At 47.0% G+C, this 27,605-nt stretch overlaps 1 protein-coding gene across 2 annotated transcripts in view; it reads left to right on the top strand.

Annotated features, from left to right (window-relative positions):
- The first annotated feature begins 5,710 nt into the window (after window positions 1-5,710).
- STK24 (serine/threonine kinase 24) overlaps window positions 5,711-27,605 on the top strand; it is a 125,682-nt gene continuing 103,787 nt past the window's right edge. Inside the window, exon 1 of one of the 2 annotated variants that reach the window (XM_047081232.1) lies at window positions 5,711-5,788. In XM_047081232.1, the coding sequence (XP_046937188.1) occupies window positions 5,726-5,788 (63 nt within the window). In that variant the 5' untranslated portion in view covers window positions 5,711-5,725. Of the gene's footprint in view, window positions 5,789-6,935; window positions 7,313-27,605 lie in introns of those variants that run through there. The other variant, XM_047081243.1, reaches the window with a different exon arrangement.

The following is a 27,605-nucleotide window of genomic DNA, read 5'->3' as shown; positions in this document are numbered from 1 at the left end:
TCTTTCTTTCTTTCTTTCTTTTTTTAAGTTTACTTATTTATTTTGAGAGAGAGAGAGACAGTGCAAGTGGGGGAGGGGCAGGGAGGGAGGGGGGATGGGCAGAGGAGAGGGAGAGAGAAAGAATCCCAAGTAGGCTCCGTGCTGCCAGCCGTGGTGCCCGATGTGGGGCTTGAACTCACGAACGGTGAGATCATGACCTGAGTTGAAACCGATAGTCAGGTTGCTTACCTGACTGTGCCATCCAGGTGCCCTAGACATCTTTCTATCCAGGAACTGCCTCTTGCACATGGCACACTACCTGGACTAGACTGTTCCATCCCTGTGTCTTCTATACAGGGATGGGACATATCTTCTATACAGGAATAGGGACATGTCCCGTATGTCCATTCCATACTATCTGGACTAGAAAGGACCATCCCTGCGTCTTCTCTTGCCTTCTGGTCACAAGAACGTACATAAATTTGAGTCCCTCCACTAGCTTTGGTATATGACATTGGATGAGAGAAAATTACTCTTTTCTTTCTGGGATTACAAAGACCATATAGAGAGATTCTTGACACCTGGTCCAGAAAACCCACATGAGGATGAAGCAGAGGCTAGCAAAGAAGAGAGTCAGGGCAAGACAGAGTTCTGATCTCATCATTGAACACGCCCTCCTGGATTTATCCAAGCCAGTGATGGATTTCCATCACTGAGCTAAAATTTCCCTTTCGTGGTTACGAAGGTCTGAGCTAGGTTTCTGTCACTTGTTTAAAGAGCTCTAATAGTCTCGCTAACATAGCTTCTTAGGAAACCAAATAAAACCGGGCTGGAAAATCAAGGTATGAAGCTACACGCTTAAATCTTTTTTTTTTTTTCTGGTGGATCCTTGATGACAGGGTTGTGTTAGGTCAGTATTTTCATGAGGATTCCACCCATAGTTGTTTGTGTGCATTCTGGAACCGATGCCTACCACTCAGAGGCACATTTTACCTTTGTGTGGTTATACAACGTTCCTTAAGCACATAATTCCCTAGATCTCCTTGACGTGAAAATTAAAATCACTTTCTACCATTTGTCTTCCTTGTCAGAAAACAGGGCCAAGGGCTTTTAAGAACTGGCACTGTAGTTCCGAGACTGGGGGAGAGATGACATCACCCTTCTGGGGATGATTTCATTTATGCCCTTTCTGGATACATTTGCACGCAAACCCAGCCTCAGGAGGGAGAGAAATCCACACACACACAGCGCTTGATGAGGCTTTGTGTACTGAAGGCTTTATGAGCTGATTGGCAGGGTCAAGTGGCCGCTGCTCAGAGGGTGACAAGCTCTGTTAATTGGCTTTTTGCCAGGCAAAATTGCACATGAGAATTTTCCTAGTGAGCCTGTGCTAATGCTCCCTTCTAAACAGCTTAAACTTCCCCGGTGTGAGCCCCAGAATTGCCACCCCAGGAATGTAGAACAAAAAGTCCCTGCCTGGGGTGGGCTTAGTCCCCAAACATCCTGTACCTTCAAGTGCAGCGATCCTCAGGGGCCCAGGAGGCACTAGAGAGAAAAAGAGACTTTATTAGAGTATAACCTTTGGGCTGAAATGAGTATTTATTACTTTTGAACTCTCTTCTGGCAGATTCTGCCATGCATTCCAGATAATTTCTTCTAACTGGACATGTTTTACCGAGTAAATACGTGCTTCTGTTCCCTACGTCTGCCCTCGGTTGTTCAGTGGTTGGGGATTAATGCTCTAGTTTCTGCATGAGAAAAACTTTAGGGACTACGCCCACGGAAATATGAAGCAATTTCTATTAGCATAAATGTGAAATGTGAACTGTGTAGAATGGTCCCCAGGCCTTGGGAGAGGAGAAAGGAAGCCCTCACTCATGGAGCTGAGCCTGAAGGAACCAGATAAAGTGAGTGGCCAGAACAGCAGTGAAAGGGCGGTGTTGTCGCTGAGTGGTGCCCCACCCCCTTCCTATGTTGGGGTCTTAACCCTCAGTGTCTCAGCATGTGACTGTAGTTGCAGATGGAGTCTTTATTTATTAAAATTTTTTTTAACGTAGGTTCATTTTTGAGAGACAAAGTGAGAGCGGGGGAGGGGCAGAGAGAGAGGGAGACACAGAATTGGAAGCAGGCTCCAGGCTCTGAGCTGTCGGCACAGAGCCTGACCGGGGGCTCGAAACGAACCGGGAGATCATGACCTGAGCCAAAGTTGGACCCTTAACCGACTGAGCCACCCAGACACCCCAGCAGATGAAGTCTTTAGAGATGTAATTAAGTTTGGGGCACCGGCTGGCTCAGTTGGAAGAGCATGTGACTCTAGATGCCAGGCTTGTGAGTTTGAGTGCCGCCTTGGGTGCAGAGATGACTCAAAAAATAAAGTTTTAGGGGCACCTGGGTGGCTCAGTCGGTGAAGCATCTGACTTCCGCTCAGGTCATGACCTCACGGTTCCTGAGTTTCAGCCCAGCATCGGGCTCTGCACTGGTGGGATTCTCTCTCTCTCTTCTCTCTCTGCTCCTTCCCCACATGCGCATGCACTCTCTCTCTCTCTCTCAAAAATAAATAAATGAACTTTTAAAAAATAAATAAAATCTTAAAAACAGAAAAAAGAGGGAATGAAGTTAAAATGAAATCATTAGGGTGAGCCCTAATCAAATATGGCAGGCGTCCTTCTAAAAAGAAATCAGGATGCACAGGGAAGACGATGTGCAGACAGAGGGAGACGACGGGCACCTCCAAGCCAAGGAGAGAGGCCTCAGAAGAATCAACCTGGGTGACACCCCCGACCTCCAGCCTTCATAATTGTGAGGAGATACATTTCTGTCAAGCCACCCGTCCCAGGGTGCTTTTTCATGGCGGCCCTGGCAGACAAATGCAGGGCCTCAAACTGACTTGCAGTCATATGTTGCTGTGAGAGCTCGCGGTCCTATCTCCACACCCAGAGAATGATACTTCCTTTGCGCCAATGTGGCTGGATCTTTCCCTGGGGCTCTAGCGTATATTTTCTTGCTGTCATGTCATCAACTATGGCTAACCATGCTTCTTTATACCAGTCTTAATAATCTGCCTTCCTCTTTTGTGTCTTCACCTGCTGAACATGTGTAGAAATTTGTCAAGCCTTCTGTTAGTTACTTATCCAAGTTACTCATATTTCTCTCTTTAAAGTTCACCATGTAAGTCCCTTTCTTTAATCTGTGCATTTAAATTGCTAATGTGCTACTTGCCTAGCTGCTCTTTATAAAGTGGCATTTGGGGGTGTTTATCTTTTCAACTCAGAAGGAGAATTGAAGGGACTGATTGTTGAATTCTTGTTTTCGGCTGCGCTCTTTGAGCTTGGCTAAGACTACTCACTGGCTTAGGGGGAATCAATAACCAAGGGTTCTGTATTCAGAGGGGTTCTATCTAGGGGTATGGAAATGTCCTTTGTGGTCCTGAATATGTGTCAGACCACAATTCATTGCCCTATTCTTATCCTTAAGTCAACACAAAAGACAAAGAGGGCCGGGGGATGAAAATAATTCCATCGGTTAGTAAGTATCTCCATGGAGACCAGAAAATGCATAATCTCTATGGAGACCCTCAAAATCTTTCCTTCGGAAATTGCAGTAGTAGATGATCTGTTGTAATTATATGTTGAGAGTGGAGAGACAAAGTGACAAGACGCAGAGGACGACAGGATAATGCTCCTCTTTCCTTGGTGGAAATTAGAGCTATTTCGACTCTAAATTTAATCAATTGTGTTACTGTAGTAAAATTCTGAAGTTTGGATTCTGGGAGATTATTTCCCTAGAATGGGATAAGAGGTACCTGAGGAGCCAGTGTTCCTGGACCCAACGCCGAACCAGATGTCTGACTTGTACTTGGCATTCAAAAAATGTGTTAATGGATGAATGGATGCAATAAGCAATTGGGCAGGATCTCATCCTGGGGGATGTCAGTCATCTGCTCTGTTAAAACAGAGGGACAGGACTACTGCCCCGGGGATCCTGGGTAATGTCTGTATATGACTGAGTACGACCAGGAACTTTTGGTTTGCTTCTTTCCTTTCTTTCAAGGAGAATCGTGCTCAGTGGTATAAACATGGTCCAAGGAGGAAATGAAGTTCAGTCATGGTGAGGAGATAAACAGGGAAAATAACAGGGAAAAATAAATAGGGAAATAGACCAGCTAATGAATGCAAGCCACTGTTTCCAGATAAGTCGTATCCCATTATAACCTACATGCCCTTGGCCTCTCTAGCCTCTGGATATGAAATGGGATTCTGATTACTTTTTATACAAGGTTATTGTGGTCCAATGTTCCGCTCCCCCACCACGGCTGATTTGTTGGAAAAGATTATTTGTTATGCAATTTGGGCTCCAATGTTTGAGAGTTTTCCAATGGTAATGCCTCAGTTCAGTGCCCAAACATTTCTGTCCACTGCCCTGTTTCTTCCTCCTTGTCTTGCTGTCATGTTATTGCCCTGACCGCTAACCCAAAAGAGCTTTAGCATGATGGTCTTTATTGCTTGATTACAAACTGAAAACAAATCATCTTTAATTCCAAGGATAGCCACTGTTAAATCTTGGTGTATATATTTCCAGGTTTTTCTCTGGTTATGCATATACACATAACATTATATAAATATGTAAATTATATACTTAAATATAACTTCATATATATGAAGTAGCTTGAGGTCAGGGTATACATTTGTTTTGTACCCTGTGTTTTTCTTTCTTAACAATGGATAATGAAAATACTTTTGCATGCTACTAAATATTGTAATACATCATTTTTAATGACTCTGTAGTACTTGCTGCATAAAAATACTGTCATTTACTTAAAAATCTGTTAAAATTTTAATCTGTTCCTAGTTTTCCCACAATTATAGCTATCCCGACATGCATCTTTTCGTATCCATTCTTATGTACTTTTTGGTTGTAACCTTAGGATACGTGACTTCAAGTAGCCTTTCTGGGTTGAGGAATATGAACATTTTAATACTTATTTATTTTTGGCAGAGCGCACACAGGGGAGGGGCAGAGAGAGGGGGACAGAAGATCCAAAGCAGGCTCTGCACTGACAGGCGGGCAGCAGGAAGCCCGATGTGGGGCTTGAACTCATAAACCGTGAGATCATGACCCGAGCTGAAGTTAGTCGATCAACTGACTGCGCCACCCAGGTGCCCCAGGAGTATGAACATTTAAAATTTTTTTTTTAAAGATTTATTTATTTTTGAGAGAGAGAGACAGCACGAGCAGGGAAGGGGCCGAGAGAGAGAGGGAGACACAGAATCTGAAGCAGGCTCCGGGCTCCGAGCTGTCAGTGCAGCTGACAGTACCATTTACTAGGTACACAAAATTTACACAAGATGTAAGCTCTTAGGTTATCAGGGCTCACGCTTTTCTAAACTTTGTATTTGCCACATTCTCCTAGCAGTGCTTGGGGAAGGCAGGGCTTCATAACTCAGTGAAGATGATGTACCAGTGACAACCATGAAGGTATCTGGAGGTATCCTGGAGGACCCTGAGGAAATACATGCACATTTCCAAAGGGAATGTGGGGATTAAGCTTTAGCACCCCACTCTGCCTGATCCAGAGCACCAGAGGGAACAGAAATCCTCAGGATACCGGGACACATCAGAGGATAAACACCCCTTACCTCGGTGGAGGACTTTAGAGTTTCCTCCAATTATTCGTGATCTCCGGGGGACTCACTTTTTGTACGTCCAACCTCTGTACGGCAATATGGGCGTTCACGCGCATGAATGAATGCCTGGTCCCAACAACCTGAGGTGCAGCCGATCACGTCAGTGGCTGCCACTGTTTGTCACTGTAAGTGAAATACTTTCTGGAGCTTCTTTTCTCTGCAGTCACTAAAAAGTGAAGGCAGTACTGGTCCCCAGAGGGGACCTGGGGCTTTTGCGGGCAGCCGAGAGAGGGGGAGAGGGGGAGGGAGAGAGAGAGAGAGAGAGAGAGAGAGAGAGAGAGAGAGACAGAAGGAAAGAAAGAAAGAAAGAACGAAAGAAAGAAAGAAAGAGAGGGCGAGAGGGCTCGGGATAAGTCTAGACACGGGTTTCCTTCGATTGTCTTCCCTTCCTCCTTGCCCCTCCGGCCCCCATTTTCCCCTTTCTCCTGGGTCGACGCTCCCGCCTGGGACTGGAGCCCGGAGATGGTGGGGTTCAGCCCCCCAGTGATTTTCAGCACCTAGCATTCCAAGTGGGGCTGTTTTCAAGCAGCAAAAGCACTGGGAATTAACAGCTCTCGACCTCTCCCCTCTCGCTTTCCTCCTGGAGTTGGTCGAAAACTTCACCCAGACACCGAAGCAGCTCCGCCCTGGTAGTTTTGAACTGACCCCGCGGGGCACTCTTCTCCCGAGGTCTCCTTGCCCCAGACTCTGTCCTCGGGGAGGTCGCCTGGAGCCCATTTCCCTGGGGGTAGATGGAGCGGGGTGGGCTCGTTTGCAGCAGGAAGAAGATGGCAGAGTTCAGAGCTGGCACTCACCGCTCCCTCGCCGCCCGGGCCCCCTGCCCGCTGGGCCGGACCGGGCCGGGGTGGGGGCGAGATCGGGGGGGGGGGCGGGCAGGAGGGTTGGGTACGCGGCCAAACCCCAGCTCCGACTCGGTCCCCTCCTCCCCACGCCGGGCGCCGGGGCCGAGGCCCCTTCCCCGCACCCGTCTGCCGGCCTCCTCCCCGCTCCGCTCGGCCGGCTGGGCGCCAGGCACGGCCCGCGGGAGGCGCTCGGACCCCCGCCAGGACCCCCGCCAGGACCCCCGCCCGCCCGGCAGGCGGCGGCGCAGGCGGCTGCGGCCTAGGGCGCCGGGCGGCCGCGAGCCTCCTCCCCCTCCCGGAAGCGCGGGGCGGGGTCCCCGGCCGGGCCGCGGGGGCGGGCGCGGGGGCCGGGCCGGGGCGGGGCGCGCTGGGCTCGGCGCTCGCGGGCTCGGCGGGCTGTGCGCGCCCACTCCGGCTCCAGGCGGCCAGCGCGCGCGGGCCCAGGCCGCCGGGCTCCAGCCGAGCAGCTGCGGCGGCGGCGATAGCGGCAGCTCGGCGGCGAGTCCCCGCGCCCCTCGCAGCCCCTCCCCGGCGCGGTGCATGGAGACGCGGCCCGCCGCTCGCCGCTGAGCCCGCCGCCCGGCCCGGGACCCGCCGGGGCTGGGGTGGCCTCGGACTCAGGCCGGTCCCCGCGCCGAAGCCGGACTCGAGCTCGGCCGGCCTCCCCCGCCGCCCGAGGGCTGCGCGCGGCCCGCGGGCCTCGTCGCCCGCGTGGATCGCCGCGGCCCGGCCGTCCCGTCCCAGGAAGTGGCCGTCCTGACCGCCATGGCTCATTCCCCGGTGCAGTCGGGCCTGCCCGGCATGCAGGTAGGCAGGAGCCGGGCCGCGAGGGGAGGGAGGGATGCGCGGGCCGGGGCGGAAGCGGGGAACTTGGCGGTGTAAACACGGCCCCCCCACGCTGCCCCTTCCGGGGTCGCGCCGGCCTCCCGCGCCGCGCTCCAGCCCTCAGGGCGCCCCTGCCCGGCGCCACGGCCCGGGAGCTCGGAGGCTCAGGGGCTCGGGGACTGGGGAGGGTGGGGGGGAGGTGCAGGGACATAGGGGCCGCGGCCTGGAGGCGCCCTCGCTGGCCGGGAGCCGGGGCAGTCGGGCAGGGATGTGGGGGAGCCGGCCGCCTCGCCGTCCCCGCCGGCCTCTCCGCACGCCGCCTCCCGAGCCGCAGGCCTGGCGCCGGCCCGGTCCCTGGGAGAAGTGATGGGGGGGAAATGCCCTTGGAGGCCCCGGCCGGGTCTGTGGGCCCTGCGCGCGGGCGGGGGGCGGTGGAGGCCCCGTTCCCCCGCGAGCAGGCGATAAAGTTGAGAGACGGGAGGGGAGCCCCGGGCGCGCCCCGACTCGTCCTGGGCCGGGCCGGGCCGGGCGGAGGAGGCAGGGCGGGGTGCGGGAAGGTGTGACCGCCAGCCCCGCTTCCCAGCGCCCTTGCTCCGCGCCTTTCCTTCTGGGGCCAATTGAGGGGAAAGTGCGAGCCTGCAAACCTTCTGGAAGGAGGAATCAGTCGGACAGCGTGTACTCCTGTTGTCCCGAGCCGAGGCTGACCCGCCCGATCTCGGGACACTGGGCTTTCACTTGGGGACTTGATTGGATCCAGACGAGCTCCTTCCCAGTAAATCTCTCCGTTGCTACTCTGTGGTATCTTGGCTTACCAGTGACTTTTTTTGGACGGGGGAGAAGTTGAATTTCAAAAGTACGCGAACACAGTAAAGTTTTTTTCGCCTTTGGGGACTGTTTTTAGCCTTTTGAAAAACAAAACCACTTGGCTCTCGTTAATTTATCTTATTTGTAGGCACATAAATGGTGGTAAAATAATTAGGATTAAAATCTCATGATAACAGTGAGAGTAGGTCTTTATTGCTGCCCCAGTTTTAGTTTAGCGAGTGAGCATAAAGAGCTTTAAAAAAACAACCACGGTATCCAAGTGGATTATTTGTTATTTTACAGACATCCGCGTGCTCATTTTTTCTTCTTCCCTTGCATGTCAGGGCTGAGAAGTGCGGTGTTTGGACCTGGCATGTTAGGGGCTGAGAATTGAATCTGCCCCATCTTATGAGACCTATCATCCCCACCCCCTTTCTGTAACCATAAAAAGAAAGCTGGATTTCATTGTTCAGGTTTGAAATCTAGAAAACTAGGAACACAAAGCTACCAGAATTTTAGCGTGAGGTATATGTGTGTGTGTGTGTGTGTGTGTGTGTGTGTGTGTGTTTTCTTTAAAGGAGTAACAAAGTTAATATTTTAAGAGTGTACTGGAAGAAAACTGTCCTTGAATCTCATTTAAAGATCTTTTAAACTCAGCAGGCATTTCAAATCTAGGCTTCTGCTGACTGCTAGGTAAAAATCAGATGTGGTTTTTTTTGGTATTTCCTAAAGTTCCTGCTTTAGTTTGGTTGGAATTGAGAGGCAGGAAGGCAGGGTGAACTGGGTGAAAAATTATTCCTGACCAGTAGAGCAAGAAGGACCTCTTGAGTTAAAAACGTTTTTTTTTTTTTTTTTTCATCAGTATTTCCTTTAGACTGACAGTGTTAATCAGGTTGTAATCTGGTAGAGATGCCTCACTTAGAGTTTACAGTGGAGGCATGGGGCCTTTGTGGAAAGCGAATCAGTTTAAAGAGGTACTTAAAAGCCCTGCTGGCTGGTGCCCTGAAGTCAGTGTCAGATGGTCCCCCAAGGCTGTCTGTTCTCAACACTTCTTTTTGTCAGTTTTTCCTTTTTTTTTGTCTTGGAGAGTGTGGGCCAACATCTTGGAAAGAGAAGGTAAATTTCTGTTACAAGGAAACTGTTTTTGTTTGGTGGAGACCACCGAATTTTCAGCTGTCACAGTTTTGGGGGGTGTGCAGAGGTGGCCTGTGACATTTCGGTACTTAAGTACATTTGCAAACTGTGTAATTGTTTTTAGTGTGCCTTTTGGGGAAGAACATTCCTTTCCTCTCCCTTCTCCCAAAAAGAAAAACAACAAACACATTTAGTTTCTACTTTGAATTAGCCGTTGCTGCTGCCCAGGGAGGCTTTCCTTAAATTGTTGAGGATTAAGGGAAAGGCACACCCGCCTTTGACTGTTCTTTGGGATAAAACAAGAGAGAAGTACTAACCCCTCTGTGCCCTGTCCTGATACATTCCATCCCTCCCTTTTCTTCTCTCTCGTCTTGTGAACAGAGCTTATAAGGAGTTGGGTTAAACATTTCAGAGAGGGGTCAGTTGGTTTAAGTGTCCAACTCTTGATCTCAGCTCAGGTCTTGATCTCACGGTGGTGAGTTCAACCCCCAATTTGGACCCCACACTGAGCGTGGGACCTACTGAAAAAAAATTCAGACTGCAGAGTGAATTCAGGCAGCCTGAATTTAAGTCTCATAAAGATACTTAAAAAGTAAACCTGAATGAAAGGACGTTTTAGTGTAAACATCATCTTTCCTTGTCTTGCAAATCGTTTTTGTGCCTTCTAGATTTTTATTGGAACCTCTTGAGGCATAGGTATTATTTATGCCATTTTTCTAGAGGTGGAGGCCAACAGAGACTAATTGAACTGACCAAGGTGAGGTAGTATATTTGGCAAATGTGTGATTTGAAGAGATCTTTCCTGTCTCCAAGACCATACTGCTACTCATCATGCTGTATTGTTGCTTTATTATTTTTTTATTAAAAATATTTTTTCAAATGTTTGAGAGAGAGAGAGACACACACACACACACACACACACACACACACACACACACACGCATACGCTTGAGTGGGGGAGGGGCAGAGAGAGAGGGAGACACAGAATGTGAAGCCGGCTCCAGCCTCTGAGCTGTCAGCACAGAACCTGATGTGGAGCTCGAACTCTTGGACCGTGAGATCATGACCTGAGCTGAAGTCGGATGCTTAACCGACTGAGCCACCCAGCTGCCCCTGTATTGTTGCTTTATTATTAACTTTGCAAGCATTAAAGGTTCTTTTCATTTCGATTTGGGTTTGCTGAAGAAATAGGAGAAATTAGAAATACGAGGTTGATATTTTATTCCATTAGGAACCGTTATTGAACACGCATGTGCCAGGTCCCAGGTGAGGAGTTGAGGACTGGACATCTGAATGAGTTAATATTTTCAATGTGTTTCATGAAGGTTGCTAGGGTTTCCTTTTTTACCTCCCACACCCCAGTTTCCTATTAGCATAGGGGAGAAAATAAAAAGTCATGAACTGGATGTAGTAACTACAAATAGACATAAAAAAATTAGGTTGATTTGTGGATGAACGTACTCCGTGTCCTTGAACATTTGTTGTTTCAATCAGTGTAATTCAGATTTGAAGAAAAGCAAGCTTTAGTTAGCCTAAGTGGATAAAAAAGAATTAGATTTTGAATTACAGATTTATATCTGTATTCTAAGCTTTTCTGTTTTGTGATGCACATAAGAAGTATATATATTTTTTATTTAAAAAATCTTTTTTAATGTTTATTTTTTGAGAGAGCACAAGTTGGGGAGGGGCAGAGAGAGACACACACAGAATCTGATTTTTTTTTAATGTTTGTTTTTGTTTAATTTTTGAGAGAGAGAGAGAGAGAGGGAGACACAGAATCTGAAGCAGGCTCCAGGCTCTGAGCTGTCAGCACAGAGCCTGACTCGGGGCTCCAGCCCACGGACTGCGAGATCTTGACCTGAGCTGAAGTTGGATACTTAACCAAATGAGCCACCCAGGCGCCCCAGAAGTATATTTTATGTCAAGATCTGAAACAAAAGTTTCAGGAGACAGTGTCCTGATCCTTACTACTTGTGATACACTGTTGTGTGATGTATTTTGTTTAAAAAAAAAAAAAAAGAAAGAAAGAAAAAGAAAACAAAACCTGGTTGCAACACTAAGTTGATTTCACAGCTGATTGGTTTGACCCAGGTTTGAAAAATACTGAATTAGGTAGGGTCACGTGTGGGAGAGCTGAGTTAACTTATGCACATTTTGAGGATGTTGTTAATTTAAGGTATTTCCATATTTGAAAGTATAGACGGTTTACAGGAGTAGCCTGAAAACTTAGTTTCTACTCGTCAATGTCATCCTGCTTCCCTCTCTCCCTCTCCTTTGCTGAGAATGCTCCTTTATGTTGGGATAGTGAGCAGAACAGTTACTTGTCGGTTTGGATGAGTTGGGAGCTTTTCTGCAGTGCTCTTGCTTACCCCTGGGGAAACCTGTGTGCCCTGGAAATCTGGGAAATGAAGGAAAACAGAAGGACAGCTGCATTTAATTGTGGCTTAAGTGCTCTTGCATTTTTTTTTCTTGTTAGTGTCACATTTCCATAGTTATTTTTTATTTTTTATTTTTTTTCCTGTTTCCATGGAAGAGGCCTCTCCACGTTCAGCCTGTTGCCATCTGTACCGTGGGGAAAGGTTGGCTTGTTACAGTGTGCGGACATTCAGGGTATTTATGAGATTGAGCTTCTGAAAGCACCTTGAGCAAGATGCTGAAGTGTGCAATGTGGTCTAGGGCCTTGGAACGCTGGACTAGATAGGGAGCCCACATTCGTGCAACACGTTTCTCTGGAGTGGTGCCAGGAGTTGTGGGAGGGGGAGGTGAGAACCTCCTTTGGCCATGTCCTTGGAAAGTCAGCAGCCTAGGGGGAGCTGATCTGGGTGGTCTGCCTGCAAAGGTTCACACTCCTTTGTTCACACACAAAGGGCACAGACAGGTGTGGGGATGGAAAGCGGGCTCATGTGGGCTAGCCTGGACTCCAGAGCTGGGGAGGCAGCGGGCCCTGGGGTAGGGGGCCTGCGTTCTGGCTGTAGTAGGGGAAGTGCTGTCCCAAGCTTGAGGAATCCTTCTCTCCTGCAGGTGGGAGGGTTTGGGTTCTGCAGCATGCCGGTTGCCACTTGAAAGGCTGGCCAGAGTTGGGGTGGATAGGACTGAGCGATGGGAGGTCCAGGTGGCAACAGGATAGCCATGGTGGACTTTTTTTTTTTTAGCATTTTTTATTTTGGGAGTGCCTGGGTGACTCAGTCGGTTGAGCGTCTGACTCTTGCTGGCTCTTGATTTCCGCTCAGGTCATGATCCCAGGGTCGTGCGATTGAGCCGACCTCAATCGGTCTCTTCCTCGCTGAGTGTGGAGCCTGCTTAAGATTCTCTGTCCTTCTCCCCACCTTGTGGGTGTTTCTCTCTCAAAATAAACCAGCAAACATTTTTTTTTTAAAAATATTTTTTTAAAGTAATCTCTACTCCCACCATGGGGCTTGAAGTCACAACCCTAAGATCAAGAGTTGTACACTCCACTGACTACACCCGCCAGGTGCCCATCAAGGTGTACTTTTTTTTTTTTTAGCAAGATTGATCTCAAATCTTGGTAATTTGAACTCTCAGTGAACATTTAATAGTTTTTTTATTGTCTCTCATCTCTCCTGCTTTTGATCCTTTTTTCTGTTGTATGCTAAGGGTAATAATGAAAATAAAGCCAGTTTTCTGTTACTGTTAGTTGCCTAAATATGTTTTTTTTTAATACCCATTTGAATATTTTATATTCCCTCTTTTCCTCTATCACCAGGATTGAACAACGTTAAGGATTTGTTTTGTTTAAAAATGTATTTTGGGTGGGCAGTGTTGTAAGAAGATTTTTAAAAATTAAAATTAAATATATAGCTGGGAGGACTCCAGGACATCTTGGTTGTAATTACAGGTAGGGGAATGTTCCTGATAGTATTTCACATAGAAACAAATGCCTTCCAGTAGAAGTTGGTCAGGTTGGGTTTTTCTAGGCTGCTAACACGCACAGCGTCCCCTCTGTTGCATGGGCAGGCGGCCGCCATCCTTGCTTTCTTGCTCCTTCATGTAATAGAACTCTTCTGCTCCTCTTGGAGCCCCTGTTCTCATGTGCACAGTCGTTGACATTGCTTTCCAGTTGAATGGTATTTCTAGGACCTTGGTGCAAGATGTAGTGTAAGGAGTGACTGAAGAAATGAGCCCATTTGGCAGTTGCTGTTTTTTTCTAGTGTATTTTTACAGACATCCTGAAGCCAGGGTCCAGGATTCTGAGGGTCTCTTGAGAAACATGCCCCTTGGCCCTCCGTGTGCAGTCTCCCAGTGATTCAGAGTTGCCTGCTTGGGAATTCTGTACCTGCAGGAAATGGACCACACCCACCCAACCCTTGTGGGTTTTTTTTTTTTTTTTTTTTTTTTAATGCTTTAGCCCTGCATTGTTATCATTAATGGAACCTTGTAGCAGGACTGAGTGCCGGAAACAGGTTGCACTCTCTTATTCCTCTATTGCTGTTTAGGGTCAACTGCTGTCCTTGGGCCAGTCATTTCCCATCATTCATGTTTTTGCAGTGCAATATGTTTAAAACTCTTAGTGCCAAATGCTTTTGGGAAAAAGAACATGGCTACTATAATACCTGGTTCCTGGAGTGAGTATGGAGTTTCCTAATCATAAATGGCTCCCTGGTTTCCAAGGTTCAGATGAAGAAAAATAAAACAAGATGTACCTTTGCTTGCTACAAAGTATAAAAACATCCCAGATTGTGGATTACAAAGGCACTGGTTTGCCCTACCCCTGGGAACAGCATTGTTGACTTTAGAGACCTTCCATTATGTTTTCTTGAGGGTTGTTATGTTTTCTTGAGGGTTCATGGTCAGTACAAGGAACCTTATCTGTGCAAGTGCCCATTGGTATCTGAATAAACTGTGGGAACATTTTGAGTTTTGTATTAATGCTTACGAAATATGTAGCTGGTGTTTGTGTTCCTATTATTTTAAGCCTCTTACTATTTTTAAAAAGATTTTTAGGCCCTGAGATTCGAAAGGACCGTATAGGTCCAGATTCTTTCTTTCATTTTTAGTTATTTAGGGTTTTTGTTTTGTTTTTATTTAAAAGGTTGTGCACATGATTTCAAGTCAAATGGCTTTATAAGGTTTATTTGGGAAGACAGCACTTCCCTGCCCCTGGCCTTCCCCTCCCCCCCCCCCCCCAGCCCCTTTGATCTCTCTTGGCTGATTGTTGTTTCCACTTTGTTTATAAAGAACATTTAAAAATTGCTGTTACTTTTTTTTTTCCTTCCAGTTTTGGGCATTATCAGTGGACTTTGGACTTGAAGTGAGGCTTTAGTTTTTGCCTCCTTCAGGCACCTGTGCACTTCTCTCCCCCTTCCCCAGTGTAGTTACATTGTAACTTTGCTTAGATTAGTGTGACTGGAACCCTATTCCCAGCTCAGCCATTAGGAAACCCGGATTCCTTTTCAAATCTTTTCTGAAAGGTTTTTTTTTTTTTTTTTTTTTTTTTTTTTTTTTTTAAATAATCGCTTTAGTTTGGGCTGCTGTAACACCGTACTGTACTGTACATAGACTGGGTGGCTTAAACAACAAACATTTATTTCTCACAGTTCTGGAGCCTTGGAAGTCCCAGGTCAAGGCTCTGGAAGATTCTGTGTCTGGTGAGGGCCCCTTCCTGGGTCATGGACGGTCTGTGTCTGGCTGTGTCCTCATGTGGCAGAGGGGGTGAGGGAGCTAGCTGTCTGGGCTCTTCTCTAAGGGCACTTGTCCCAATTCTGGGGGCTCTCCCTTCATGATCTGATCACCCCAAAGACCCTCCCACCTCCTAGTACCATCCCATAGGGCACTGGGGCTCAACATACGCATTTTGGGAGGACACAGACATTGAGTCTGTAGCAGTATTTATAGCTTATTCAACCAGCACTCGCACAGTTGTTGAAGTCTTCCCTGCGGAAGTTCAAGTAGAGCCAGACTGACAGGCTATCCATGTCACCTTCCTGGAGAACTCTTCCTGAGAGCCTTCTGACCTCCCTGTAGACTGGTGGTCTTCCACACTTGGTCCTCTGCTGGTATTGTGGGTCTTCTCTCCCTTCATACGTGGGATTCCCACTGCTCCCGCTGCTCCCGGCGGCCTGTTTTCTGTCTCCCGTCATTGTCTGTCCTGGTTCACGCTGTGGGTGGAACATATCTTGAGGGGCCTTTCTGTGACTATGGTATAAGGGAGATGGGTTTTTTGAGGTCCTGGGTATCTGAACGTTTCTTTTTCTTTTCCTCTCCATTTGTATTTTGGCATGGTCATAGGGTGGAAATTATTTTCCTCCAGGATCTTGAAAGCATTTCTCCACTGTGTTTTAGCTTTCATTGTTGCTGTCGAAGAACTCAGTGCCACACCAGTACTGGATTCTGTGTAGGTGAGCTCTTCGGTTCTTCCTGAGCCTAATAGGATCTGAATTTTTTCTTGGTGATCTCAGTTTTCACAAATAACATGCCTTCGTGCAGGAAGCCCTTTAAATCAGGCAGCTCACATCTTTCTGTGTTCTCTTGTCCTTAAATTCTTATCTGGATGTTGGACCTCCTGGACTGGTAGTTCTACGCTTTTAAACCTATTTTCTGTTTCTTTGTCTTTTTTACTTGGCTTTCTGGGAGATTGTTTCAGCTTTTTCTTCTAGCTCTTTTAAATGAGTATTTCTGTTCTTGTTTTTTAAATTCTAAGAGCTCTTTTTGGTTCTCTGAATGTTCTTTTATTGTTTCAGTTGAAATATTTGCTCTTACCTCCTTGGGTATGTTAATTGCAGTTACGTTGCCTCTGCTCAGAATAGATCTTCCTCCACAGCCCTTTCTCCCCTCTTGTTGGTTGTGGTCTTTAGTTTTTTGGTTTTTTTTTTTTTTACCTTTTTTTTTTAATTAATTTATTTTTTATGAGGGGTGGTGTGGAGAGAGAATCCCAAGCAGGCTGTACACTGTCGGCATGGAGCCTCATACAGAGCTCAGAGTTATGAGCCCTGAGATTGTGACCTGAGCTGAAATCAAGAGTCAGATGCTTAACCGACTGGGCCACGCAGGTGCCCCTTTTGTGGTCTTTCTTTCCTTTTTTAGTGTTTATTTTTGAGAGGGAGAGAGAGAACACACAAGCAGTGGAGGGGCAGACACAGAAGCCAAAGCTCCAGGCTCTGAGGTGTCAGCACAGAACCTGACGCGGAGCTTGAACTCATGAACCGCAAGATCACGACCTGAGCTGAAGTCAGACACTTAACCAACTGAGCCACCCTGGTGCCTCTTGTGGTCTTTATTTCTAATGGTAGAGGTCACCCTCCCATGTATTTACGAGTGGGGGAACAATTGAGCTGGTTGGAAATCCGAGCCCTTGAATGGAACTTTTCCAACCTCAGTGATACCGGGTGGTTCTATTGACGCGAGAGGTAAGGAATGGCTGATGTCAGTTTCTTTCAGCTTTTTATGCAGTTCACCTTCCGGGAGAAGCCTCTGACCTGCTCCTGTCTGCACGGTTTATTGCCCACACCTGATGCTCCCCTGGGCCGACCCCTTCTGCCTCCCGAGGCCTGATGCCCACGGAGCACTGGGCGGAGGGGAAGGACTGCGTGTGGGTGCAGGTAGCTTGGATCCCCCGTTTTTTAGCACACCGCCTCTGTCCTCAGCTGTGTCTGCTGCTGCTGGCTCCAGACCCCCTCAGCTTCCTTTCTGGGGACTGTGCTTTCCCTAGTTCCTTGATTGGGAAGGCGGCGGGCAGCTGCCTAGCTCCGAGCGAGGAAGGCCTTCTGGGTGTCTAACCACTTCGTTAATTGACTTTGATTCCTTGTTTTAGATGCTGCCGGTTCCTGAGTTGTGGGGATTCAGCGCTGCGAATGGGCTTGGTTCTCTGCTCTCTCCACCTCAAGTTGAGCATCTCTCCCTCCTTCTTTCTTCCCACTTCTGGAATTTCATTGCTTTTGGTCTTCTTTCCCCTCCTCGTAGGCAAGAGTCTTAGCCTTTTAAGAAAACTCCTTTCATTATGGTTTTAGTGGGATTTCAGGATTGACCAGAGTAGACGCTCTCTACCTGGACGTCCCTCTCTCCAGTTGTTACAGATGAATGAATGAACAGGAAGAGTACAATGTGAATTCCACGGTCAGGACTTCGCAGCACCCTGGCGCCGGGAAGGACTCCCGAGGCCCTGTTCCCTTCAGGAGAGTGTGCCTTCTGTTCTCTCTCTGTAAGTCAGTGATGATGTAAATACATGCCTGTTTTTCCATATCCCCAGCAGTGACCTCCACTTCCCTAACTCGGGCTGCCAACCTGCTTGTCTCCACTTTGTGCCCCGTTTTCTAGTCTTAGGATCGTGTGGGCATGGAACCATTGCTGGGAGCCTCCGTGTAGCTCTTGGGAGAAGCGTTTTATTTGGTGGCTGTAGGTTTGGGGGGCCCAGCCCGCGGCCTGGAATTGAGTGCGTGCCACCCGGGGGAGGGGGCAGGTAGGGGCGGTGTCCGTTAAGGCCGTGGGTTCTGTGGTGGTCGGCCAGGTTGTGGGGGGAGACGGGGCAGGTGTTGAATGGCCGCCGGGGTGTTGTGGCAACACATGGCAGAGCCCCACATTAGAGAATCGTGTGCTGGGGACTGAGGGCCATGGGGGGTCCCCGCTCGCTCCCTGCCCCTTGCAGCCTTGACGCCTGGCCCGACGCTGCTCCTTAAATACCCCGCGTTATGAACAGGGAAGGCAGCTCTTTGGGACGTTCCCCTAGAATGATTTCCTACTTAAGAACCAAGTACTTTTTTCGGGTAGGAATTTACAGTGATAAATCACTGAGGAAAAATGAAAAGTAACCCGGAACTTGGGGGCTCAATGTCGGTTAGCAGTTATCTTGAGCAGTTTCTCGTGGGATAATTTTTGAAGTTATGTGTAGCGTGGTTACAGTTGTTAAATTGCCTCCTGAACTCCTGACGAACTGAGAGCCAGCCGAAGAAAGGTATTGTTTGAGTTTCCTTGTGTTTGATGCACTCTCATCATAGCAAAATTACTTGAGAGGTAATTCGAAAAGAAAAAAAGAGAAGAAAAGGCGTCACGTACAAAGAGTTACTCGCTTCCTCAGTGGCTCCTACTGGAAGGGCGGCTTTTCTTTCTCCTCTTGCTCCTGTCCCTGAATAGTAAAGGTGCCTTTGGCTTTGCTGTATTGATCAGTTGAGAAAGTAAATATTTGTTACTCTTCGTGGAAGGAAGCCTTGAAGGAGTAGGATGAACCTATCTGGCCTTCCTGAAGGGTAGGGCTCTGGTGGGCAGCTTAGGCCCTCGGGCAACCCTCAAGGCCCTTGCCCGGCATGGAAGGGCTCGGACACCGGTTTTACAGTTGGGAAAACTGAGGTTCAGGAGGCTTAACCAGGGCCCCTCAGCTCGAAAACAGCCCTGTTGGGGGTAGAGTCCTAACTTTTGATGCCAGCATTGGTGGTGGTAGTGGTCTTCCTTACACCAGAAGTCCTGCCACCGAGCCTTTCAGGTCCTGCCGTGGAGGCCCCTGTTTCCCTAAGGGTCAAATTGTGTTTATGGCTTCTATGAAACCAGTCCAGGCCTGATAAGTGATGGTACCTTGGGCCCTTTTATTCCCACTTTTTTTTTTCTTTTGGACTTTTAAAGATTTTGTCCATGCTCCAGTATTATTTTTAAGTTGCTTCCTAGCTTTCTGGATTGTGGCTGTGGGGGGTGGTGACTTGGATGGTAAGATGTTTTCCCTATTCCTGATCCCCAGTCCCTCTCCTGAGCCCCTAGGGCCCCCCCCACCCCATCCCCCAGGGTGGGATGGGGGCCTTTGGCCTCTGTTTAGTGCCTTTCAGTTCTTGCCCGGATTAGCTGAGAAAAGTACCCATAATTAAACCAGTGGTTTTCAAGGTTTAGCATCTATCGTTGTTACCTGGAGAGCTTGATGAACTGCACACTGCTAGGCTGTTGGTCTGGGATAGAAACTAAAAAGTTTTCCAGGTGCGTGGCTGCCTCAGGGACCACAATTTTGGAAACCATTAAACTGGAGAATTCAAAATCCTTAAATGCCTACTGCTCCCCGCTGTGGGACACTCTATAGTGATGCCCATTTGAAAGCTCAATTGAAAGTCAGTGCTAGGGGCGCCTGGCTGGCTCAGTCTCAGTGGAGCATGTGACTCTTGATCTCCATGAGTTCAAGCCCCACGTTGGGTATAGGGATTGCTCAAAAATAAAATCTTAAAAAAAAAAAAAGAAAACCAATGCTTGGAACTTACGGATTGTAGAAGACTGACTTTGGGAATTGAATAGACTTTTGTGAGACTTGTTAGAGCCTTTACCGTTTTAGCATGTATTATAAAACTTAGGGGGAATAGAGGAAGATGTGTGTTCTGCATTTTTTTGATGTCAGAACCTTACTTTGTAAGGACTGCATCTCTGAGAGCTGGCATTCCATGATTCTTTTGGAAAACCCCGAACCAGTACCTAAGTCCTGAACCTGATAGTCTTCCACAGTATAACCTCTCTCTCTTTCTCTCTCTCTTTTTTTTGAAGTTTATTTATTTACTTTGAGAGAGGGTGAGTGGAGGAGGGACAGAGAGGGAAAGGGAGAATCCCAAGCTCTCGCTCTGTGCTTGGGAGTACAGAGCTTGAGGTGGGGCTTGAACTCAAGAACCGTGAGGTTATGACCTGCGCCGAAATCAAGAGTCAGATGCTTAACTGACTGAGCCATCCAGGTACCCCAATGAGGATAACCTCTCATAACTGTTGTTTTTATCATGCCATTCCCTGCTTAAGAATCTCTGGTTGTTTCCTGATCAAATACAAATTCCAGCTTAAAACTCAGGGCCTCTTGTTAATAGAGGGCTTCCTCTTGTCCTGCTTTTCAGTCCTCCCTGGTCAGCTCACCGCTCCCCTCTGCCTCTGCCCATCTGTCTGCTCACCTAGCAGGGTATCCCCTGGTTCCTTTGCCCAGTAACTAACCTCTGGTGAGCTGTTAGTATTTATATCATGTTGCCTTCTTTTTCCTTTTTTTTTTTTTTTTTAAATTTTTTTTTAATGTTTATATATTTTTGACAGAGAGAGACAGAGCATGAGCGGGGGACGGGCAGAGAGAGGGAGACACAGAATCCAAAGCAGGCTCCAGGCTCTGAGCTGTCAGCACAGAGTCCAACACAGGGCTCGAACTCCCGGACTGTGAGATCATGACCTGAGCTGGAGTCAGGCGGTCAACCAACTGAGTCACTCAGGCGCTCCTGCCTTCTTTTTTCTTAATTGGATTTGAAGGGCAGACCTTCAGGGAAGGTGTGTACTGTCCAGCTAGCTCCCTGACCGTGCTAGAGCACAGGTCCCCAAGAGGAGCACCTGGTAGGGGAAGGGCAGTCAGGAAATGAATGGGCTGTCTCCTGGCAAATTTGCTTTTCTTTCTTGTGGGTGTTCTGTTTAACACTTAACATACACATATATGTTTAAACTGGGAAAAGTACATTCTGGGGCAGTAGACTCTTTAATGTTTGGGATGTGACAGGTTTTGTGCTTTTATGTATAAATAGTTGATTTGGTTTTTAACTCAAAAAATGATTTGTATTTCTGTATTAGCAGTCTTTTATTGGAGTGTTCTGTGATTAGCTAGACTCTAGTTTTACCACACTTGCTTATTTGAGGATGGCTTTTGGGGGGAAGGGAGAGGTCTTGATGTTTTTTGAAAGTGCATTGTAATTTTTCTGAGGTTGGTTATAGGGCTTTGTCCGGTATAAGGGTAAACGGGATATTACGCAGACTTAGGAGATGGACTGTGTCAGGAAGGGTAGTTGTGATGTTTGGGTTCCTCTCTCTCATTTGTCAGTGAAGAATCTGAAGTCTTTCTAAAAATAGACTTTGTGTCATTCTGAGGGCTTTTCTCCATTTTGCCTCCTTTAGGAAACAGCGAGGTGCTTACGTGGCCTGGCTTCATTGTAGTTACCTAGGCTGCCTGTATTTGTCTCCCAAGTGTGGGGGGGAGGTGGAATGTGGCTGGAGGGGGACACACCTGACGGTGGTGGTGGTCTCAGCTCACACTTCCAAAGGGGCCTGGGGTCATTAGCACCAGCAGCCCAGGGTGTGACTGTAGATATTGGGGGCTGAAATTTAATTTCTGCTTAGGCATGAAGCAGGGTCATTTTTTTTTTTTAAACCCTTATTTATTTTCGAGAGAGAGCATGCAAGCAGGGAAGGGGCAGAGAGAGGGGGAGAGAGGATCCCAAGTAGCATCTATGCTGTCAGCACAGAGCCCAGATGTGGGGCTTGAACTCATGAACTGTGACATCATGACTTGAGCTGAAGTCAGACGCTCAAGTGACTGAGCCACCCAGGAGCCCCAGGCCATGTTTTTAAGTGATTACATAGTTTAAAACAGTTTTGAGTTGAAAAGCAGTTTTGCCAAGGATCCACCTGATCCCTCCCTTCAGCCCACCACCAACATAAATGTGTGTGTATGTTTATGTTAATGAATGTGTGGGCCGATAACGTGTGTTAATTTCTTTTTTCTTTGTTGTAATCTATCAGTAGCCTTTAAAAAGCTTGTGCTGTAGCACTCCTGGTCAGAAGTTGTTTTTCCTCTTTGTAGTTGCAAAAAAAAAAAAAAAACACACAATTTAGATTTTATTTTCAAAAGGAACAAGTTCTTTGACTCCTGAAAAATAAGAGTGAAAGTTACTTTAAATGATAAAATATGTAAAGCCCTTTTAAGTGGCATAGGGGAAGGGAAGAGAGGGAGGCAAACTGTAAGAGACTCAAATACAGAAACCAACCGGAGGGTTGCTGGAGGGGTGAGGTGGGGGGGTTGGCTAAATGGATGATGGGTACTCAGGAGGGCACTTGTGATGAACACTGGGTGTTATATGTAAGTGATGAATCACTAAATACTACTCTTGAAACCATTATTACACTGCATGTTAACTAACTTGGATTTAAATTAAAAGATAACATAAAAAAATAAGATGGTGAAGTTCTCAGTACTTTTTCTACAGGGTTTGTTGCACATATTATTTCTTCATGTTTTAGCCATAGAAGTCAAGGCTGGTCTTGAAATTCCATGGAAATGATTCTTCCCTTTGTCCTCTTGTGTCAGAGTAGCGATAATTGCGTTTGTTTCTGCTGAGGAGTCTGTGATCGTAAAGCTCTTTGAAAACCAGTGGAAGGCCTTCACGTGGTGATCCACTGTAGTGTGAGAGCCTCACCGCTAACTCTGGCCACGTTTCCTGTGTGTAGTCTATTAAAAAGTAATGTGAAACGTGGGGTTGAAGATGGGTCCAGAAATAGGACCCCCCCCCCCCCCCGCCTCTGGGAAAATACTCTTACTCTCTCCCCCGTTGAATTATTATTATTATTAAAAATGTTTTAAAGGCTTTTATTTTTATTTATCTATTAAATTTTTTTTAATGTTTATTTTTGAGAGAGAGGGAGACACAGAATCCAAAGCAGGCTCGAGGCTCTGAGCTGTCCATACAGAGCCTAACGCAGGGCTCAAACCTGTAAACTGCGAGATCATGACCTGAGCCGAAGTCGAACTCTTAACCGACTGAGCCGCTCAGGCACCCTTAGTTTTATTTATTTTGAGGGATATAGAGAGCAAGCAGGGGAAGGGCAGAGAGGGAGGGAGAGAGAGAATCCCAAGCAGGCTCCGCACTGTCAGTTCAGAGCCCAGTGCAGGGGCGCAAACCCACAAACTGCGAGATCATGACCTGAGTCGAAATCAGGAGTCAGATGCCCAACCGACTGAGCCACCCAGGAGCCCTGGTCCCCCATTAAATTATTGTTAAAGCGAAAGCATATTTGGTTCCACTACTTGAATATAGCTGGGGTTTTTTTTGGTCCTTTTTTTTTTTTTTTTTTGCTTATTTTCTGGTTGTCTCTGTGCATACATATATTTAAGACATTGCAGTTACACATACACAGGTGCACGTTTTATATTTTCCATTCAGAAATGGATCATAGATATCGTCCCCCGTTTCCACGTGATTTGTTTTATCACCTTAACAGACTTACCCTTGCCTCCTCCGTGTAAGGCGTGCCTCTTCTGTGGGACACAGAGCTCCAGCCAGAAAGCACAGTCCTGTTTGGCTCTGCTGGTTGGAGTAATCTTGCCACTTTCTTTTACCTTTGGAGAAAGAAAAGCTTATTCATCATTCCTTCTCCTTTAACTGGATTATTGGAGAGCACTGTTACTGTTATTTAATGTTTTTGTGGTTAATTGCTTTGCTTACGTTGATAAGCTGGACCACTGATGAGGTGGTATTGCAAATTCCTGCTGGGCTCCTTATCCCCTGCTGGAGGAGGAGGAGGACAGTGCATATGGACTTGGGCCCCCCCCGCAAAGACTGTGCGTGTGTGTGCATGCCTACACTGGTGTGCACAGTAACTCGACCACAAAACCACTCTCCTTTCTGGGCGTCCTCTAGTCAGCGGGTCAGGCAATTGTAGGGACCTGAGGGAGGTGAACGGCAGGAATTCTGCCTGGCTGAATTGTATTCTTAATTGTTCTTCAGATGAAGACTTTATATATGTGATAAGCTTTTCTAGTTTTAAGGTAGCTTTAATATCATGTATGTTTCTTTCCGGTCTTTTGCTTTAACGAGAGGTAATAGATGATACGGAAACTGGCAGTACCACGGGAGGTACAAACATGGTGACTTAAGATCACTGCTCTGAACAAACATTCACCCCGAATAGGACCAGTCTACTTTTTAGCAGTTTCATAGCATATGATTCATGCTGGGTATTCGTGTTTCCTTCCTGTACATGGTGCACACATGAACGAGGGGCTGCTGGCAGCAGTGGTCCCAGTGTTGAAGTCCGTATGCCTGGCTGCATGGAGCGGCCACGGGGCGGGGGCCACCACAGTCTGTTAGTGCAAAGAGGGGATCACGCCATGTCACTTGCCCCTGTCCTGCCAGCTGGTTTCAGATCAGTTTAGATCTTCCCTCTAAAGGAGTTAGGAAAAACGGTTGCGTTTCAGAGACTTGGGGGTTTTGGAACTTGGGATAAGGGACATGAACCTGTACTAGTACCCTTCTATGATACGTATGTTTTTAACGAATAGAAAAATTTGAGAAATACAAGGCAAACGATAAGAGAATTTAGCATTACCGAATTCTGCCGGAACCTGTTTGCCTTTTCTCTTTATTCAAATTTAGAAATTTTTCTTTATCGTATGATTGATTGTCTTTATTTGTTTAGCTCTTATGAGCGTGGACACGAAAATGGGTGTTGGTGGATAGACATGCAATTAAAGAAGAGGCGGAAGTAGGGACGCCTGGGTGGCTCTGTCGGTTGAGCGTCCGACTTCGGCTCAGGTCATAATCTCACAGTTTGTGAGTTCGAGCCCCGTGGCAGGTTCTGTGCTCACAGCTCGGAGCCAGGAGCCTGTTTCAGATTCTGTGTCTCCCTCTGACCCTCCCTCACTTGTGCTCTTCCTCTATCAAAAATAAAAATAAAAACATTTAAAAAGAAGAGGAAGTGCTGTCAGATACTGTGTGGTAAAAATTTTTGCTATTTTAAGATGAAACATTGAAAGTGTAGACTGGCTGGCCATTTGCCTTGTAGCATTTAAAATTTTTTTAAAGTTTCTTAAAAAATTTTTTTTAATGTTTATTTTTCAGAGAGAGAGGGAGAACGTGAGTGAGAGAGGGGCAGAGAGACAGGAAGTCAGAGGATCTGGAGTGGGCTCTGCACTGATAGCATAGAGCCCAATGTGGGGCTTGAGCCCAGGAACTGTGATATCATGACCTGAACCAAAGTCAGGTGTTTAACCGATTGAGCCACCCAGATGCTCCAAGTTTATTTATTTTGAGAGACAGAGAGAGACAGGGGGAGAGAATCCCAAGCAGGCCCCACTGTGTCAGCACAGAGCCCGATGCAGGGCTCAAACCCATGAACCACGAGATCACGACCTGAGCTGAGATCAAGAGTTGGATGCTTAACTGACTGAGCCACCCAGGCGCCCCATGCATTGTAGTATTTTATAAAACAGAAAAATTTGGTAAGGGATATATTAATATTTTGATTGTAATTTATTGCCATAATCACCACGGTTACAGTTTGATGCAAACAGAAGCAAAATTTTTCATGTGTCAGAAATAAAGTTTAAAATACAGATCTTCACCAAATGCATTTCTGATTTCATTTGTAATTTTGCTGGTTAGAACGCCTACGTGTTTTCTTATAGAAATGAGTTTATAAATGGTGGGTAAATTGTGAGGCTAGGCTAGATAAGCCCAACTGAGCTATAATTTAAGGGTCAAAGTCCTGGTTCTGAAGGCAGGAAGCCAGTTGGTAGAAGACAGCTGGAGGAGAGGGAAGCCTTTTCCTTTCATTTCTTGGCGTAGGACTGGCCCTGTGCAGGCCAGGGTGGCCTCTTGCAGGGTGCTGGCTCTGTTACTCCCAGGCCCTTTGTCCTCCATCTGTTAACACCTCCTTGGTACTACGGCTCTGGTATGGGACCTCTTTACTGCACCCCCTGCAATAGGTTTCAGTAGTTTCCAATTAAAGATCCGATTCCTTGTTTTAAAACTGATTTTAGCTGGCTGTTGGGAAAGCATCTATACTATTTGCTACAAGCAGTAGTCCTTGATTGTAGGGAGAAAGTGTGTTACTCTAGGTACCTAAAATGCAGAGTGTCAGGCAGTGAAAGGTCGATGGCATCTGTAGGCGAAGACGTATATGCTTGAGGAAGATGGGTCTGCCATGTCATACGCCGTGCTGGCACTGGAATTGGGAAGGTAAATGATAAGCCCTGTCTTCAGGGAGCTTACATTCTTTTTTTTTTTTTTTTCCAACGTTTATTTATTTTTGGGACAGAGAGAGACAGAGCATGAACGGGGGAGGGGCAGAGAGAGAGGGAGACACAGAATCGGAAACAGGCTCCAGGCTCTGAGCCATCAGCCCAGAGCCTGACGCGGGGCTTGAACTCACGGACCGCGAGATTGTGACCTGGCTGAAGTCAGACGCTTAACTGACTGCGCCACCCAGGCGCCCCAGGGAGCTTACATTCTAATAGCAGGGGGCATGTATGTACACATGCTTGTCAGTGGGCTCGAGGCAGCTGTAGAAGTGTCAGGCACGGAAGCAGCACAGAGGAGGGAGTAATGAAAAACCAGGAGGTGGCAGCTTGAAAATCGATAAAAGAAATGGTGCCCGAGCTCTGTTCGAGACCTGTGAGTCGTCGTGCTCTGAGCTCTGCTGTCCCGGCATCAGAGCATTGCCACCCGAGGCCCCAGGGTGGAGGAATGGGTGTTAATCTGCTGTCAATGGGCAGAGTTCACGAGCTGATTGCCCTGAAGTCAGGAGCAGCTTGCAGTTTTCTGAGGTGGCAGGAGTTTCTTTTGAAAAAGTTGTAACGGATTAAATCCTATGCCAGAGCTCCAAGTACCTAGCATTTGTTTAATTTTGACTCTGAATCTCTTTCATGGGTGGTTTAATGGATGTGGCTCCTGGGGTGGATCAGAAAGCAGCTTTCCAATGAGCTGGAGAGCAGAATTCAACAAGCACGTTCACACATTTTAGTCTTTGGTTACACCTGGAAAAATCGGTGTAGAAGCCTCTAGATCAACTAAACAAAGAGCTTTGTTTTAATCCCCATCAATGATGCTGATTTTCCTGCGGGGCTCCTTACTCCACCTGGTTCAACCTGAGAGGGAATTGGGAAGAATGAAAGCAGTGTTGGAGTGGGTTGTTTGCGGTGATTGCATTGTTAAAATCCTTTTCTTTAATAAGTGTACAACTTAAGCATGATAAGATGCCGGTTCCCATGAGAAAAGGATTTTGGAGTTTTATCTAGTTGGTTTACTTTTAGTTAATCTCTAAGGCTTGATGGTTTAGGTAACTTGGGGGTCTGGAGATGACAATTTATGAAAGTTGCTGGGTTAAATCAGAACTGCTCAGTTTTTTTGTACTCTTCTAGCCAGAACTAATTTTAATAGGTAAAGTGAAATGGCTCATTTTGCAGTTCTGTTTTGTAAAGAGCGGTGGACAGTACGTGTTTTGGGGAAGTGTGGACTCTGGGGGGAGTGACTGGAACAACAAAGAGACTCATGTTCACAACAAAATTGAGCAGAGGATACAGAGATTTTCCCTTCTGTCCGCTCCCCTCCCCACCGCTGTCAGTATCCTGCACCAGATTATATTGGTTGTGATTGATGAGCCTACACTGGGACATCATTATCATCCAAAGTCCTTAGTTGATGTTAGGGCTCGAATAACCGTTGCACATCCTATATAGGTTTTAACAAAATGTAATGACATGCATCCGCCCTTATAGTAGAAAGAATAGTTTCACTGCCCTGAAAGCCTCTGTATTTTAAAAACATGTCTTTTTGGTTCACTGGAATATTTTTTTATCTGTACCCCATTTTCTCCTCATTGGCTTTTTTAGTTTCTGACTTGACCAAGTAGT

Source organism: Lynx rufus, unplaced genomic scaffold (assembly GCF_022079265.1).
Source record: "Lynx rufus isolate CCGP_SWC_20201006 ecotype Redwood Valley unplaced genomic scaffold, mLynRuf1.p SCAF_1, whole genome shotgun sequence".
Lineage (NCBI taxonomy): Eukaryota > Metazoa > Chordata > Mammalia > Carnivora > Felidae > Lynx > Lynx rufus.
Note: the sequence above shows the minus strand (reverse complement) of the source record. Positions and strands in the feature narration are given on the sequence as shown.